A 16,244-nucleotide genomic window follows, 5' to 3' on the forward strand; every position below is an offset into this window, starting at 1 on the left:
AGGGAAAGAGAAAATAGAAGAGGGCAAACTTGAAAATAAAATGAGAGTAAAGAAGATAGTAGGGAAGAGATATAGAAGAAAAGAGCAGAAAAGAGAAGAAACGATGAGAAAATTGTAATTCATCTTGATCCGATGATAATCTAGCATTACCTATACCCTACCATATATAAATTGTCAGATGTAGGAAATAGCAGAAATGCGGATAGGAGTAAGGAAAAGGGAACAGAAGAGGAGAAAAGAAGAGACAGAAGAAAAATAGAAGAAATTAAGAAAAGGAAAAGAGGAATAAAGAAAGCTAAAGAAAGTGATTTGATTCATCTGCTTCTTTTTCCTCTTATTCTGCCTTAAGATGTAATCCAATGCTACTCTACGAATACCTCCTAATAACTCCTAATAAGAAGAGAGAAGAGAATTCATTTTTCTTTAAGATATAATTTTATGATACTTTAGTATTGCCTATGTGTATTTTTGTTATTTTTAATCTAATTGCCTTTCAGCCATTGATCAGACTGAAATTCAGTTAACCAAAATTATTTATGTAGCTCACTCGCTATGAGCGAACCCGTCTCGAGCCGTGGGCGTCGGTTCATCTTCAATGCCGTCCTATTGACAACATCCGGTCTGGCGGCCCGTAAGCTGAGTCTGGAGCAGCAGCCCTTCGCGATGGTCGCCTGTGTGATTGGCGGGGTCGCTGCTGCCCTGGGTCTGCTGCGCGTCGCATTTGGCAGTGCGGGCGAGGGGCCGTACCGGAGGTATCGGGGAAACGAGCGGGAATTCCGCATGCTGCGCAATGTTAGCCAGGGCGTTTTGGAGCTGATACCCCTGCCTTTGGTGAACATGGAGCTGTACGCGCACTCGCTCGGCCTGGGTCCCCTAGCCCTGGCCCATGGCATTTTTGTGGTGCCGCTGCTGCTCGATTTATACTGTTCGATGGTGAAGCAGCGCAAGGACTGTGACTTAACTGAATCGCTACGCGATCTCTCCATGTTGGGCAATATCATATCCATCGGCTTTCTGTCCGTGAAGGAGTCAAACTTCATTTATATGCGCATGACCTTAATCATGCTGGTGATCAGATTCTATCCGGTGATAATGGACACCGCCCATGAGGAAGCGGGTGAAGACTTGGTCGTCTGTGGCACCGCGCTGTTCTTCCATATGCTCGGCAAGGTGGCTCAACAATGGACGGAAGCATAAAGTTGACATTCAATCATCATCAATTCCCATTTGCCAAAGTGTGCCTGAATTGATAGGATCCTAAAGTTTATTCTCAGGATATATGGCAATGGGGCTCAACTCCTGGTGAGTGAAAACAACTTGTCAATCTTCAATCAACCAACATCAGTCTGTGACCATCTTTATCTAGTTTACATTCCATACCGATCAATCTTTACACTATCTTTTATCTTGGACATGGTGACTTTACAATAGCCAACAAAATAAATGTGTATTCAATCATTATCAATCGTTGTAGATTTTTTCTTGTCTATTCCTTTTCTTTCCATTTAACTTTAATAATCAACACTCAATCATCATCAATCCCCCATCGACTGTCGCCTGCACTCTAAGGCTTCGATTCAATTTCGAGTTCACCAGAATTAGCTTGACTTGTATTGAGTTACATTGAAATCACCTCTTCAATTGTTGGTCATGTTTTTCTAATTGCCAAACACGCTTTAAAAATGACCCTCAAGCCAGCTCCTAAGCCCACTTGTAGGGCTTCAACTGGTGTGTCATATGAATTCGATATACCCCTATGAGTTTCGATGCGAATGGCTGAATGATTGATTGACTGAAAATGTGTGGGAAGTGGAACTGAAGTATTGAGGTAGTAAATGAAGGTTGAGCTGTGAGTGTATGAGACTGTCTGAAAATGAAACTAAATATTATATAAATATACTAAATATTATATAATATTTTCATAAAATTCATAGTAAATACCATAAAAGATGAATCTTTCAATCGGCGTTGTTTGATTGATCTAAACGAAAGACTGTCTGACCAACTTGGTATTCAACTAAGACTTAATATCCTTTACTGACTGGCTGATTGCCTCATAATTTGAGCCTACGGCTGAATGTCTGATTGAGTGATTGCATAACTCGAATCATTTCCGTACCGAATTGCACAATTTTATACTATCAATTTAAATAATACCTATAATACCTATATCTTAAATCAATATTTGACTTTAAGCGAACGCAAATACCTTCAACGCCAAACCCAAAAGAGCAAAGTCATCAATTTATTATACCCTGAACCCATTGAAAATGGGAAATCAGGGTATAATGGTTTTGTTAAAAGTATGTAACAGGCAGAAGGAGGCGTGGCAGACCCCACAAAGTATATATATTCTTGATCAGGGCGACGAGCTAAGTCGATTTGGCCCTGTCCGTCTGTCTGTCCGTCCGTCCGTCCGTCCGTCCGTCCGTCCGTCCGTCCGTCCGTCCGTCCGTCCGTCCGTCCGTATGTATGAACGCGTCGATTTCAGAAGATATAAGAGCTAGAGACTTGAAATTTTTTTTCCTAGGTCCGTGTATATCACGCGCATATCAAGTTTTTCTTTAAATATCGATAACTACTCCCGATATTTTATTATCGATCAAAAACCTTATCGAATGCTAGTTATTTAATTATATCTCCTACACCTTTAGAGCTAGAGCTTCCAAATTTTAAATGTAGACTTATATATATTTTATATAATTTCGATTTTTATTGTAATTTTCCCCCCACCCTTATATCTACCCCCTCACCCTCACCTTTGTAAAAGACGTATTTCAAGTACTAGAGACTTGTGCTTTGGAATGTACATACATTTAAACATTATGATTATGTTCTGAAAGTTCCATTAAGATTGTACGTCTAGAAATTAAATTATTCAACAAAGAAATTCTTATAATGTTGCCCACACTACAGCGCAGCCCAAGCGCAGTCGCTGCTTACTGCGCAGTTGTATGTGTGCCGAAAAGAAGTGCAGAGTGAATATCAGATTAGAGGGTTTAGGGTATCTCCTAGTCGAGCAGTCTCGACTAGAGTCCTCTTACTTTTTTTTTTTTTTTTATACCCTGAACCCATTTTCAATGGGAAATCAGGGTATAATGGTTTTGTTGAAATGTATGTAACAGGGAGAAGGAGGCGTGGCAGACCCCACAAAGTATATATATTCTTGATCAGGGTGACGAGCTGAGTTGATTTGGCCCTGTCCGTCTGTCTGTCCGTCTGTCCGTCTGTCCGTCTGTCCGTCTGTCCGTCTGTCCGTATGTATGAACGCGTCGATTTCAGAAGATATAAAAGCTAGAGACTTCAAATTTTTTTTAAAATGTCCGTAATTACAGCGCGCATATCAAGTTTATCATTAAAAATCGATAACTCATCTCGATCTTTTTTTATCGATAAAAAACCTTATCGAAACCCAGTTATAAAATTATATCTTCTACACCTTTATTGCTAGAGTCTCCAAATTTTTAATGTATGCTTATATGCAATTTATACAATTTCGGTTTTTGTTAAAATTTACCCCCCCACCTCTAAATTCACCCCCTCACCCTCACTTTTGTAAAAAGCGTATTTCAAATACTAGAGACTTGTGCTTTGGCAATTACATGCATATTCATGTTATAATCATAATCTAAAAGTTTCATAAAGATCGTACGTCCATAAAAAAAGTTATTAAACAATTAAGTTCTCATAGTAAGCGCACACTGCAGCCCATGCGTGTTTATGCGTGGTTGCTTGTATGTGTATGTGTGTGTGTGTATGCGTTTGTGTCTGTATGCGTGTGTGTGTGTATGTGTGTCTGTATGCGTGTGTGTGTATGTATACCTGTGTGTGCGTACGTGCGTGTGTGTGTGTGTGTGTGCGTGTTTTTTGTGTAAGCTGAAAGTCGCGAAAAAGTATTGAAATATCTATTGCTCCAAGGGTTCAGGGGATCTCGTAGTCGAGCAGTCTCGACTAGAGCTTTCTTACTTGTTTTTTCTGTAAACATTTAGGAATTTGAGATAAAAAAATATTTGAGCACCTTTTCATTCCGTTCTTGTTTTTTAACCGAATTGTATTGGCATTTGGTAAAAGGTCCGTTTAATCTAAAACCCAGATTCCTAAAGAGCTTTGCGTGTCATTCCAGTGGCTGTTCCAGAGGCTGAGCGCGGCTCTGCTTCCATTGGGCTAACGATGCGGATATGCAATGGCAATGGCAATGGCAACACTTGAGCATGCCGAGCACGTGCCACGCCCCCAGCCCAAGCATAAAGAAAAATAATAATTCAACTTTATTTGTGCCACATACCTAGGCATGTGTGGGAGGGTGGGGGGACAGGCGAAAACGAAGGCGAAGGCGAAGCCGAAGGAGCCTTCCCTCTGCACACATCCCCACTCTCACTCTCCGTCTCTCCCTCCTTCCCTCTCTCACTTTCTGTAACTTCCCACATAGTTGTAGCTGGCAGCTCGGGCAGCTGTTCCTTGTCAACACCCAAACAACAACAGCAACAACAGCAACAACAAAGAGCCATGGCAAATTTAATCGAAAGCGTGTAATTGACCTCAGCAAATGGCACGAAGGCGGCCGTGGGTGTGGGTGGGGGCGTGGCTTTGTCGAAAGCTTAGCCAGCTGCCATCAAATCATTATCAGTTAAATAAACGACAGCGCCAAGTTAAAAAGATAACGAAGTCGTTGCTGTTGCTGCCGTGTGGCGACACCAACATAAGCAGCGCCAGCAGCAGCAGCAGCAGCAGCAGCAGCCGCAGCAGCAGCAACAGATGATATCTGCTCCAGCAATGCGCCAATGTGCCACATCCTCTACCCTCCAATTGCCCCCGCCCTCCCACAAGCAGGCACACACACACACAAACGCACACACCCCCAACTCTCTCACTTACAATAGACAGACGTAAGCCGCCGTCGTTTTATGCTAATTCAAATGGAAATGGAGCCAGTCAGCAGCTGCTCCTGCTAGCAATGGGGCTGGAGATGAGCAAGTGTCACGACCCAAGGCGATATATTACGGAAGTAGATTGGTGCTCGGCACAACTGTGTGCCAGCTAGTGGAGCATATAGATGCATTGCTTACAATTTTGTTATAATTTATAAATTATTTAAATTTTATAAATGAAAGAATTAAAAATTCTTAACTAGGTACTTAATAAAAAAAAAAAAATATGTAAATACATAAAATAAAAATATATTTATTTATTTATTTATGTATTTAATGGTTATTATACAAAAATTTAAAAAATTTTTGACAGAAATTACTAAAAAATTATACTCAAAATAGTAATGTTATAAAAATTAAAATATAAAAAAAAAATATTAATATTTTTAATTTTAAGAAACTACAAATAAAAATGTATTAAATATTTCTTGTTTTACAAAATAATAAAAGAAAAATTATTCTCTTTAATATTAAAAAAATATAATATAAATATATATAATATATAAATTTAAAAAATAATATAAAAATAATTAGAGCAATACAGAAATAATTTATTTTAAAATATGTAAAAATTTTTACAAAATATATGCTTACAATAAATATATATATAATACATTAAATAATAATATATATGCTACACTAAATAACAAATTTCGGTGAATAAAGTTATACAAATATTTTATATATAAATTAAACCTATTATTTATTTCTGCTGTTCTCAATGTTCATATTGATATATTTTATTAATATTATTTTATATATAACCATATACATATATATTTTTATTTTGATCGCATTCGATAGCTGCTAATCGTGCTCGTGTTTGGTTTTGACTAACTGTAATCGCGGCCATCTCTACTTCCGTGGCTTAGCCAGTGTTGTCAACGACCGTTTGCTGTTTCATTATATGCGACTGGGCGTGGCTGCTGGCGCCTTGATCGGCCCGCACTGATAGCCAAACCAGAACCGGGCGGCACTGAGGCAGGGCAGGCAGCTGGAGGTAGTACATACGCGTACGTAGTATGCAGATGCGTATATGTATTAAAGGAGACTCGACTCGACTCGACTCGACTCGACATTCCTTGCAAGGCAAATTCGCCATGATTTTCATATAATTTCCGCATCATAAAGCTGCGAAAGTAATTTTCCACTCGAAAGCACAGAAGGCATAGCCAACAAACAGAGCCACAACCAGGGCCAGCACCAGAGCCAGCACCAGAGCCAGAGCCGTAGCCGTAGCCGTAGCCTCAGCCAAAAAAGTGTGAAAGACTCAACTTTAACACAGGCCTGCCTATGTGTGTGTGTGGCGTATTTTGGGTCTTGTTTTTGTTGCCACATTTGGAACATTTTGTGTTGTCACCTTTTTGAATCAGCAGCGGGAGACGGGGCCGTGTGGTGGGGCAGGAGGCGGCATGCAAATAAGAGCAAAAATCAAGAGCTGAGATTTCTCAGCACATTAAATCGACAGGCGAAGCTCTTTAAGGCGCACATAAGATTAGGCTAAGCAGCTGGGCACACACACACACACATTGTCGCGCGCACACACACACACAGACAGTCAGGGAGTGGCACAACAAATTTCATTATGCCGCTCACGTGCGAGACAACCAAATTCACTGCGAAATAAAGAAAAACCAAAAAAGAAAGAAAAAAAAAAACAAAACAAAAAGAAAAGTTAAGCTAAAATGAAAAGCAAAAGAGGAGCACCCAAACAATGAGCGAAAGAGTGAGCGAGACAGCGAGCATTCAGAGAGAGCGAATAAAGCATATCGGAAGGAAGCGGCAGTTGGCAAAGCAAAACACGCACAAACGCTGCCAGAGGGAAGCGGCGAAGGTGCAGGCGCAGGGCGGAGGTCAAAAGAGGAGACACCAATAGAGGAGTCGCAGCAGCTAACGGAACTCAGTCAATGCCCGCAGCAATGAAAAAAAAAAAAAACAGCAACAACAACAGCAACAAAACAAATCAACAAGAAAAACAACAACAACAACAACTACGAACGACAAAGTAAACACACACAAAAACAAAACAAGCCAAAAACTCTAACAAAAGCCTCCTTTCCAGCCCATGCCACGCCTCCCGCCCCAGGGCATGGGCTGCTATAAAAATGCCCAGCACCAATTTGGAGATAATTGAACAGGTGTAACAACAACAAGAACAACAACTGCTGGCAACTGACAATCCCAGGTACCCCCAAAGTGAGCATCCTTTGGCCAGCCTCACAGCCTGTATAACTGTACTAAATGCGTCCACGCCCACCTTTCGTAACGCCAAAATTGGCCTATTTATAGTTCCCATATGATTTCGTACCATGGCCATAAAATGTTTAAATAGTTTTTAAGGGTTCGTCTTAATGCCGGAGTTTATCTCTCTCTCTATCTCTCTATCTATCTATCTATCTCTGGGAATGGTTTATTGTGGCTAGAGTTTGCTTTAGTAGTCGCAATTAGGATGTCTTCTATGATATATAGTATGGATGCATGTGTGAGATGATTCGTCATAGAGTCAATAGCAACTCGGGGAATAGCTAAGCACACGTTAAAGGGATTTTAAATGATTTAAGGCTTGCTGACAGCTCATAAGTCTATTAAGCTTCTATATATACATACACATATGGAAGCATGATATATTGACAGCATTATTATGAACTTTTCCCCAGCAACGAAAAGGGCTGCTCCTAAGCGGTGACAAATTTTATAAAATGGTTTTCTTTACGAACTCCCAGAGTTAAATGGAATGCTTTTAAGTATATAAATTATAACAATATCAAATTTAGCTGTGCTCTGAAATTTTCTTCTATAAGCTGTAGACTATTTATTTCGTATAGTCGCTCATGAAGTGGGGGAGAATATTGGTCAGGTTAGTTTTGATATCCGTACGTTTGAATTTTGAATAATAATAATTTTAATAAGAATAATGATAATTGTAATACAATGATAACAAATAAAGCTGAAAGATCATTTAGATCTTAATTCTTGAATATAATAATCGTCTACATAATGGTGTTGTGATAACTCAATGAATTCGTTACGAGTCTCCCATAGCACACATTGCTTCACGTTGCTTATATCCACTGTGAATCAATGAAAAAGTATATTCATAAAAGAAAAAATTTAAATATTTTAAAGTTAAAAGAAAAAGTGCCTTGAGACGCTGCGCGAAACGTTGGGGATTTGCAAGCATGCCAAAAAAAAAGAAGATAAAGATGCATACAAAATAAAATAAAATAGGGAAGAGCTCTTTAGTCGCAGCTGTTCGACTAACAGATACCCTAAACATACCCTAACAGTGATGAGCTGACGTCTGGATTAACTCCAATAGAATATAATAATTCGGGGTAAAGTTTATGCAATTATAATAGCATTTATCAATAATGATAAATAATAATATATAACAGATATATTATAATAACTTTTATCAATTAAAATATATAAATCAATTACTGTTTAGAAATAATATGTGTCAAAAACATATTTCGGAATAAAACATAAATGGGAAATATGATAAATATAAGTATATGATAAAACCGGATTATATCACTGAATCTTACCTGGTACATAATCTACTCCTAATTACTTGCTTAATATTTTACTCCGAAACACATAATATCTCTGGGGATAGCCACGATATACATATATACATATACATATAACTCTTAGATAGACCCAAATCAACTCGACTATTAAGTTAGCATACGATTACTTTATGATGTCAACCATGACTCCTTCCTGCTACATAAACTTGAGTGTAAGCGTTATACCCTGAATTCGCAATTTTCAGTGGATTCAGTGGGTATCACATAAAATAAAACGAAAGGCCGTACAGAAAACTTTGTTGAGTTAACAACTCCCGAAAGAACTTTTTGGGGTATTTAGCAGCAATCGATTTTCGTTGATTTTGGCCCCAAGCTCAACTCCAGCTCCGGCTCCAGCTCCAACTTCGTGCTCCAGCTCCAACTAGGATTCAGCTGCAGCTACTCGTCCAGGGCTGACCTTTCAACCTTTTGCGGCACGTGGCGTTGCCTTTCAGTCATCAGTGACAGCAGCAGAAGCATCAGCATCAGCAGCAGAGGCATCTCATCATCATCATCATCTTGGATGTCTGTAAAGTTTATTTAGGCAACGCTTCGGCTACACTCTTCAATTTTATAGCAACAAATTTGCATCGTAAAAGATACCCAACCTGCCGCCCCCCTCGGCCCCACCCACAAACCAGACGATAAAAATACAAAACGTTTGTTTAGGCATGCCCCAATGACTGCCGCACACACACACACACACCCACGCACACACCTATTTAGACCCAAGCCCCAACATTTCTGGCATCCATAAACTAAGGACAAAATCGTAAAAACTGAGCAGTTCATTTAAATTTTTAATATTTTTCCCCATTCGGATCTGTGTCTCTCTCTTTCTCGCACTCTCTCTCTCTCTCCCTTCCACTTACTCCCATAGTCTCTCGCTTCTGTTTTATATGCCCCTCTTATCTGGAATCGTTTCGTTTTAAATTTATGCCTTTTAATTAAATAAAATTTACCTAGATATTTCTACTTATATTTCATCTTCTTCTTCTACAACTTCAACTTAGACTTCGACTGCGCCCAGATATATGAACTTCATAATATCCCCATCAAATGTAGATGTTTTCCTTCTTTTTAAGCAATGATTTCTTTTTCATTTTTTCATGTAGCCTTTCGCCTCAATAACAAAGCTCTTTCGGAATCTTCTTCTATCTATACCCTGTAAAAATTGAAATTTTTTTACGGGGGAATTTTGCAGATCTACAGTATATCTATATACAAGTAGACATCTTCTCATCTATATATCAAAGTCCATAATATACCATAACATTTTTACCTCATAGTTCCCAATATCAATGAATACGAATTTACAAGTAAGCTCTTCATATTTCTGAGAATATGAACCAAAAAGTATCAGAAAACCCGACTCTACGCAACTTATACAAAGTCAAAAATTGAACTAAATATATACAAACATTCAAAATTGCTATTCTCCCTTTACAGGGTATGTGCTCGCTGAGCCCTTTCGATCGTGCTCCAACTTGTTATTGTTGTTTATTCAGCATCCTTTGCCGAGCATCTGTACACGCACTCAGGATTTATTTTCACATTTATATGTATGCGGGCGGGGTATTGGGGGCTGGGTTGTTGGGGACAGGCGGGAGGGAGGAGGCGGGACGCTCGCGGCTATGTAAATTTTTCAGTAAAAATTCACTTCGTGATAATGGATTTTCCATGTCGCATACATCGCAGTAGCTGTCGCAGTCGCAGCCGCAGTTGACGTCGAGCCCCCCGCCACAACCCCCAGCTCCAAAAAAATAAATAACAGCAGTCGCCCCCATCCCCCTGCGACTGCCAGTGACAATTACCCTGGCCCCCAACCCCGCCCACACTCAAGCCACATGCTGCACCATGATAGATGGCAACTCTCTCTCTCTCCTTCTGTCTCTCTCTGTCTGTAGGTGTTTGCTGGCAAGTTCTGAAGCTACTTGAGAATCTGATATATCAGAATTCATATTTGCAAGGCCATGTAAGTGTGTATGTGACAAATAGGTAGCACTCAGATTTCAAATTTATTTTCCATTGCCGTTGTTGTTGCTGCTGTTTATTGAGCAGAAATTTTGAGATTCGGCGAGGTCTCAATTAAGTGGCAAGCCGCAGCGAGCACGCCTTGTGTAGACGGCGTGTTTACGCTCTCACGCTAGCGCACATACTGCCAAAAAGTGCCGTTAGCTGGCACAGCATTGCCAGCCACAAAGAGTGCAAGAGCGCGCGCTCTTAACTAAGGCACTCTCTTAAGCAAATAACTCTTCGTCTGCTTCCTTGCCGTTGCTTTTGTTGATTAACAGCTTCCTGCTTACACACATTCGTTTGTTTGTTTTGTTTTTTGTTTTTATTATTATTAAAGTTACATATGAACTTAATTAATAATCAGGCCTGTGCCCGTGTTCACTTTCACTGCAAAAAATTTAAAAAAATGTGACGAGTTGTTTTTATGAACTTTTGATGATTTGTGTATGTGTTTGTGTGGGTGTTTTGTTTATGCAGTAAAAGTGAAACCCGGGCACAAATATGCTGAATGAATCTGGTTTTGTTCTCATTTCTTGTTTTGTATAATTTGTTTTTAAATAATTTTATTTTACTTTTATTTTTTAATGTAATCAGTAATATTAATTTTTTATCTTTTTATATATATATTTTTTTTTTTTTTTTTATTTACTTTGAATCGCCCTCCGCTCAATCGCTCAGACTGCCCCGCCCAAAATGATTTCGCTGCTGCTCCTACTTCTTGTTGTTGTCGTCCTGCTAATGTGTGTGCCGTGTCCTGTCCAAATTGTACGTCTAATGTCAAAAAAAATAATAATAATAATAATAAAGGATAGGAAGGAAAGAAAACCCCAACCAAGTCGGTGTCAGGCCAAGTTCGTGTGTTATACAATATCCATCCATCCATCCATCATCTTTAGGCTTACTTAGGTTTTTCATAAATTAACAAATTTCGCTAAGTAGTTGTAGTGTGTGTGGTTTTTGTTGTTATTTGCTGTTGTTGGTTGATTGGATTGTTTATCCGCTTCGGCTTCTACTGGTGCTGCTGCTCCTCGCAGCATGATATCGACTCGTCCGGCGCTTGCCCTCATTCGTCTCCCCCACCCGCCAATTGTTTACTTTAACAATATTCGTATGCATTAACAATTGTTAGTATTACAATACATAAAATGCATCGATATTGTTTTTTGTTGTTTTTTCTTTTCTGGTTTGAAACAATTATTGGTAGTTTGTTTTGTTGATGTTGTTTCTGTTTAGAGTTTCTTATTGTTAATTCTCAAAACGGCTTGCCATACAACTTTTACTTCTTTTTTTTGTTTTTCTGTTTAAGTTTTTTTTTTTTTTTTTCTTTGCTTTTTTTATGTTATAATGCGGTGTAATAAGATGTGTAAATGTTGGTAAGCTGCAATTTTGGTGCCGCGCACAAAAACAGCTTAAAGGAAATAATCTGGTGTTCTTCGCGTTACGTGTGGCTCACCGCGTCTCGGTGCGGGATCAAATTGTAGGCTGTGCGGGTGAAGATAAGAGTAAACAGAAATGTTATTGATTATATTGAATAGCTAAAGATAATATAAACATACAATGAAAATTTAAGTGAATCATCCAGTTCCATGAGTGCCGCCTGATTACCGCATCTATAGCAATAATTGGGCGCCGAGAATATTGTGACAACGTTGCGATCGTGACACCAGTTATAGCCCTCCATCACCAGCTGATGAGCACGCGAGACCAAGGTGAGGCCGTTTGTGTTGTTGAACGTTTCCGATATATCCTGTATGAATATAGGTAATATTTGCATATATTAGAAATACTGAAATGTAGTCCAAGTAATTCAAGCACTTACCTGTCCAAAGGTATAGCCCGCTCCACGTGGCGAAATGCCCCAGCCGCCCCTATCATCGGGATCGGACCAGAGTAAATCGCACATTGGTCCCTCGTGGGGCACCTCCTGCAGGCGATCCAAGGCCCGTATATGATCCAAGCTATCAATCGACGGACTGAGGCCGCCATGCAGGCAAAAGATTTGGCCATCGACCAATGCCGTTAGGGGCAAGTAGTCAAACAAATCGGTAAAATACTTCCACACATTCGCATTTCCATACTTTCGCAGGCATTCATCGTAGAAGCCATACACCTGTGTTATCTGCCTTGATTCGTGGTTGCCGCGCAATATGGTAATGCGCTCACGATAACGAACCTTAAGCGATACGAGCAGTGTGACCGTTTCTACAGAATAATATCCACGATCCACATAGTCGCCCATAAATAAATAATTTGTATCGGGAGATTTTCCGCCTATCCGGAACAGTTCCATAAGATCGTGAAACTGGCCGTGCACATCTCCACAGACTGTGACGGGGCATTTGACCTCCTGCACATTGGATTCCTTTGAAAGGATTTCCTTAGCCTAAACAGAAATGGATAGAAATTGATTAATATTTTGTTTTCATTATTCTATTTTGTATTCTACTTAATTGAAATAGGTGCAATCAAGATTGGGTATGATAAGCGCTGATAGGGCTGATTGTATGTATAGTATTTATGATATACGAGAGTAACATGACGCAGTGAAAGCTTGGCTAATAGCAATTTGTCAACATGACTAGCAATGTTTTCTATACTATTCTAATATTCCGAAACTACACTTTCCTAAAAATAAACAAATGCCTAACGATTATGAATACCCTAAACAAAGCGAAAATAAACATGATATCAATAGTCTTTGTTTTCTTTAACAAGCTTCGCCCCACAAATAAATATGCGGTCCAATATGTATGATATATAAGTTTACATATATGCATATGTATATATATGAGATATCATATAAGCTTCATTGGCTGAAATCATACACATATGAATTTATTCAACGGTTTGTTTGTACTTTGACTTGTTTGTCATCATTTTTTACTAGACTCGGAATTGCACACTTTAGCGAGCTATCACTGTTCCTATTTCTTGTTTAGAATACGCATTTGGTGTAAAACATAATTTTGTTTGCTACGTTGAATGAGGAATGACATGTGAAAGATATGTTTCCGGGTGCGAGACGCAACAGATTTATGTGAGCCAATTTAATTTCATTTTTTTTCTTATTTTGCTCTTAGCCATATTGCCTTGTCGGGTGTGGTGTGTCTGGCGTCCGCTTCCGCTAGAATAGTCTATGAACGTCTTTTTGGCATTACGATGCGTAAAGAAGCAGAGTTTAGAACAATTGGGCACAACAAAATATTTGGGTGACGCAAACATAACCCCACTTCTAGAGGCCCTCGATATCGATGTTGAGCCTGCGGCTACAGTGAAATCAGCTAATTTAAAATAATTGATACTGACGCGCGTTTTGGTGTGAATATCTATACGCGTGAGCTTTTCATTAATTTGTTTAATTGAATTCAATATTGTTGAAAAAAAAAAAACAATACACACACACAGTCACACACCGCTCGTGATAGATAGAACAAGTGTGTGTGCGTGCGTATGTGTATATGTGTGTGAGCGGTTGTATATTGAATACATAGATACATATTCTAAGAGCACACACCAACGCACACAAAACATTAAGTAATATTTACTTAAGACGTATGACGCAGATGCGGTCAGTCGAACAATCGCAGGGTCGTTGCAATTTATGTTTTTGTACAACTCAAAAACAATTACGCACGTTTGCCATTATCATTAACTAAACAAATGCTATATAATGAAATTTACAAAAGAGGGGAAAAAAACCGAAAATATTCTCGCCTAGGCGGTACACATCGATTTGTCGCAGTCGCACATGCACGCAATGCTTATTGGCATCCTGCTCACACGCACGGCGTGCTTAGCAGAGCTTGGCTGTTGGAATTTACCAATATGGCGACGCATCATGATTCATGAGCGAGAGAAAAATACGCACACCATTTGCAAAAATTGGACTGCCGAGACGCACACAAGCGATGATGAAAATTATTTTTAAATCATTTTCTACGTGGTATAGGGGCGAACTGGCAACTCCTTACCTTATCGCAGAGAGTGCGAACTTGTGTTTCTGTCAATTGATTGCATTCATTTAACTGCTCAATCCATTGATCTAGATCTTTTGTTGTTGCTTTATCCTCCATAGCAGTTGATGGAGGAAAAGTCTCGTCAATCTTTGTCGACTCAATTTTGACGGCTTTTGTTAACGAAGGGGGATTGAAAAATATGTATGCAGTGAGTTGCTAGCTATGTGCTGCACTTGTTTGTTGAAATTTTGCTCAAAATGCTGAAGCAAAATTTCGTTGCTTTTAACTTTTTCTCGTATTTTTTTGTTCACAAAAGCGACGACGACACGAAGTAAAATACGAAGGAGAGACTAAATGTAAAGATGAATGATTAATTGTGACCAGTGTTATCGATATCAACCCTGTGTTGCTAATGCAAAAGCATCGCTGAATATGATTCTAGTATTTAATAATATATTGGCCAGCCTCCACAATCGAAAGCTAAATACCAATATAACTATTATTTGAAGTTTAATCAACCTGTGGTGTATGTAGTGTACATATATTTATTTGAAAAAAAAAAAGAATAAATGGGCATATTAATACAGGATAGTAGGATCTGAAAACAGTGAGACGGCTTCTTAATGCAGGAGGAGCCATTTATAATTGTCGTTAGCGCAAAATAGAGACGTGCGCATAAAGGAGCAATGTTAACCCAACCAATATCGATACTCATATTGACTCCACACATCGATTGCTTGATCAGCCATCAATAATTATTAATCGGTTTGCCGCCACTTCGATGAGAAGCAGCTACGGCAAAAATTTAATCAAGTCATCCTAACAACGTCGAAGAGTCAAATAAATATTATTATTTCAAAATGGAAACTCTTCTGGGCATCAAGGGACCGGATTTTGTCATGCTCGCTGCGGACACAACTCACGCTAATTCCGTGATAGTGATGAAAGAAGGTAAGAGTCGCCACAGGCGGCTTTTAGTGTATTTTAGCCCCGCCGGTTCTCAAATAGTTTTTGCATCATTTTTGTAGATGAGAACAAAATCCACAAGGTTGCGGATAACTTGTTGATCTCGACGGTTGGCGCGTCTGGCGACACTGAACAATTTACAGAGTTCATTGCGAAGAACATTGTCTTGTACAAGATGCGCAATGGCTACGACCTAAGCCCCAAATCGGCGGCACATTTCACACGCAAAAATCTGGCTGAAAGTCTGCGTAGCCGCACGCCCTATCAGGTGTTTATGTTTATTGCAGGGTGAGTAGCAGAGGTATATGCTACTATAATGATATAAGTTACTGAAAATAATCCCATATTAGCTACGATACCACTGAGGGCCCTGAGCTGACTTTCATTGACAACCTGGCCTCTGCCCAATCTTTGAATTATGCCGGTCATGGATACGGTAGCATGTTCTGCGCCAGCATTTTTGACCGGTACTGGCACCCGAAAATCACACAGGAGGAGGCCTACGATGTTTTGAAGAAGTGTGTGCTGGAAATCCAGAAGCGTCTCATTGTTAACTTGAAGAACTTTAATGTTTCGGTTGTGGACAAATCCGGAGTTCGTCAATTGGAACAAATTAGTTCCAAGAGCCTTCTTGATTACAATGCTGCCGCTTAATTAAGTAGCCATTAATCTTATTATAAGCATTTTAAATGCACATGGTGAAGCATAATAAATGATTTGGATTTTTGGTATAACAGATTGTTGAATGGATTCTTATTTTATTTGGATATTTACCATGTTCCGCTCAAAAGAACTAGTGTTTTTTC

The 16,244-nt window shown here is 39.2% G+C and overlaps 3 protein-coding genes across 3 annotated transcripts; 2 read left to right on the forward strand and 1 right to left on the reverse strand.

Moving 5' to 3' along the window:
- Positions 1-473: 473 nt before the first annotated feature.
- Positions 474-1,465, forward strand: LOC6575804. The gene has a single exon (XM_002001772.3). The coding sequence runs from the start codon at positions 553-555 to the stop codon at positions 1,195-1,197; it is 645 nt and encodes a 214-aa protein (XP_002001808.1). The 5' UTR covers positions 474-552; the 3' UTR covers positions 1,198-1,465.
- A 9,677-nt stretch (positions 1,466-11,142) lies between these two features.
- Positions 11,143-14,847, reverse strand: LOC6575805 (serine/threonine-protein phosphatase PP2A). Its single transcript, XM_002001773.4, has 4 exons — positions 14,488-14,847; positions 12,336-12,899; positions 12,073-12,263; positions 11,143-11,998 (listed from the first exon to the last, which is right to left on the reverse strand). The coding sequence occupies exons 1-4, from the start codon at positions 14,587-14,589 to the stop codon at positions 11,926-11,928; spliced, it is 930 nt and encodes a 309-aa protein (XP_002001809.1). The 5' UTR covers positions 14,590-14,847; the 3' UTR covers positions 11,143-11,925.
- Positions 14,848-15,233: 386 nt separating this feature from the next.
- Positions 15,234-16,174, forward strand: LOC6575806 (probable proteasome subunit beta type-2). The gene is made up of 3 exons (XM_002001774.4): positions 15,234-15,423; positions 15,501-15,726; positions 15,789-16,174. Exons 1-3 carry the CDS (start codon positions 15,333-15,335, stop codon positions 16,090-16,092), a joined length of 621 nt encoding a protein of 206 aa, XP_002001810.1. The 5' UTR covers positions 15,234-15,332; the 3' UTR covers positions 16,093-16,174.
- Positions 16,175-16,244: the final 70 nt, after the last annotated feature.

The sequence above is a fragment of the Drosophila mojavensis genome, unplaced genomic scaffold (assembly GCF_018153725.1).
Source record: "Drosophila mojavensis isolate 15081-1352.22 unplaced genomic scaffold, ASM1815372v1 contig_36, whole genome shotgun sequence".
NCBI classification, from domain to species: Eukaryota; Metazoa; Arthropoda; class Insecta; order Diptera; family Drosophilidae; genus Drosophila; species Drosophila mojavensis.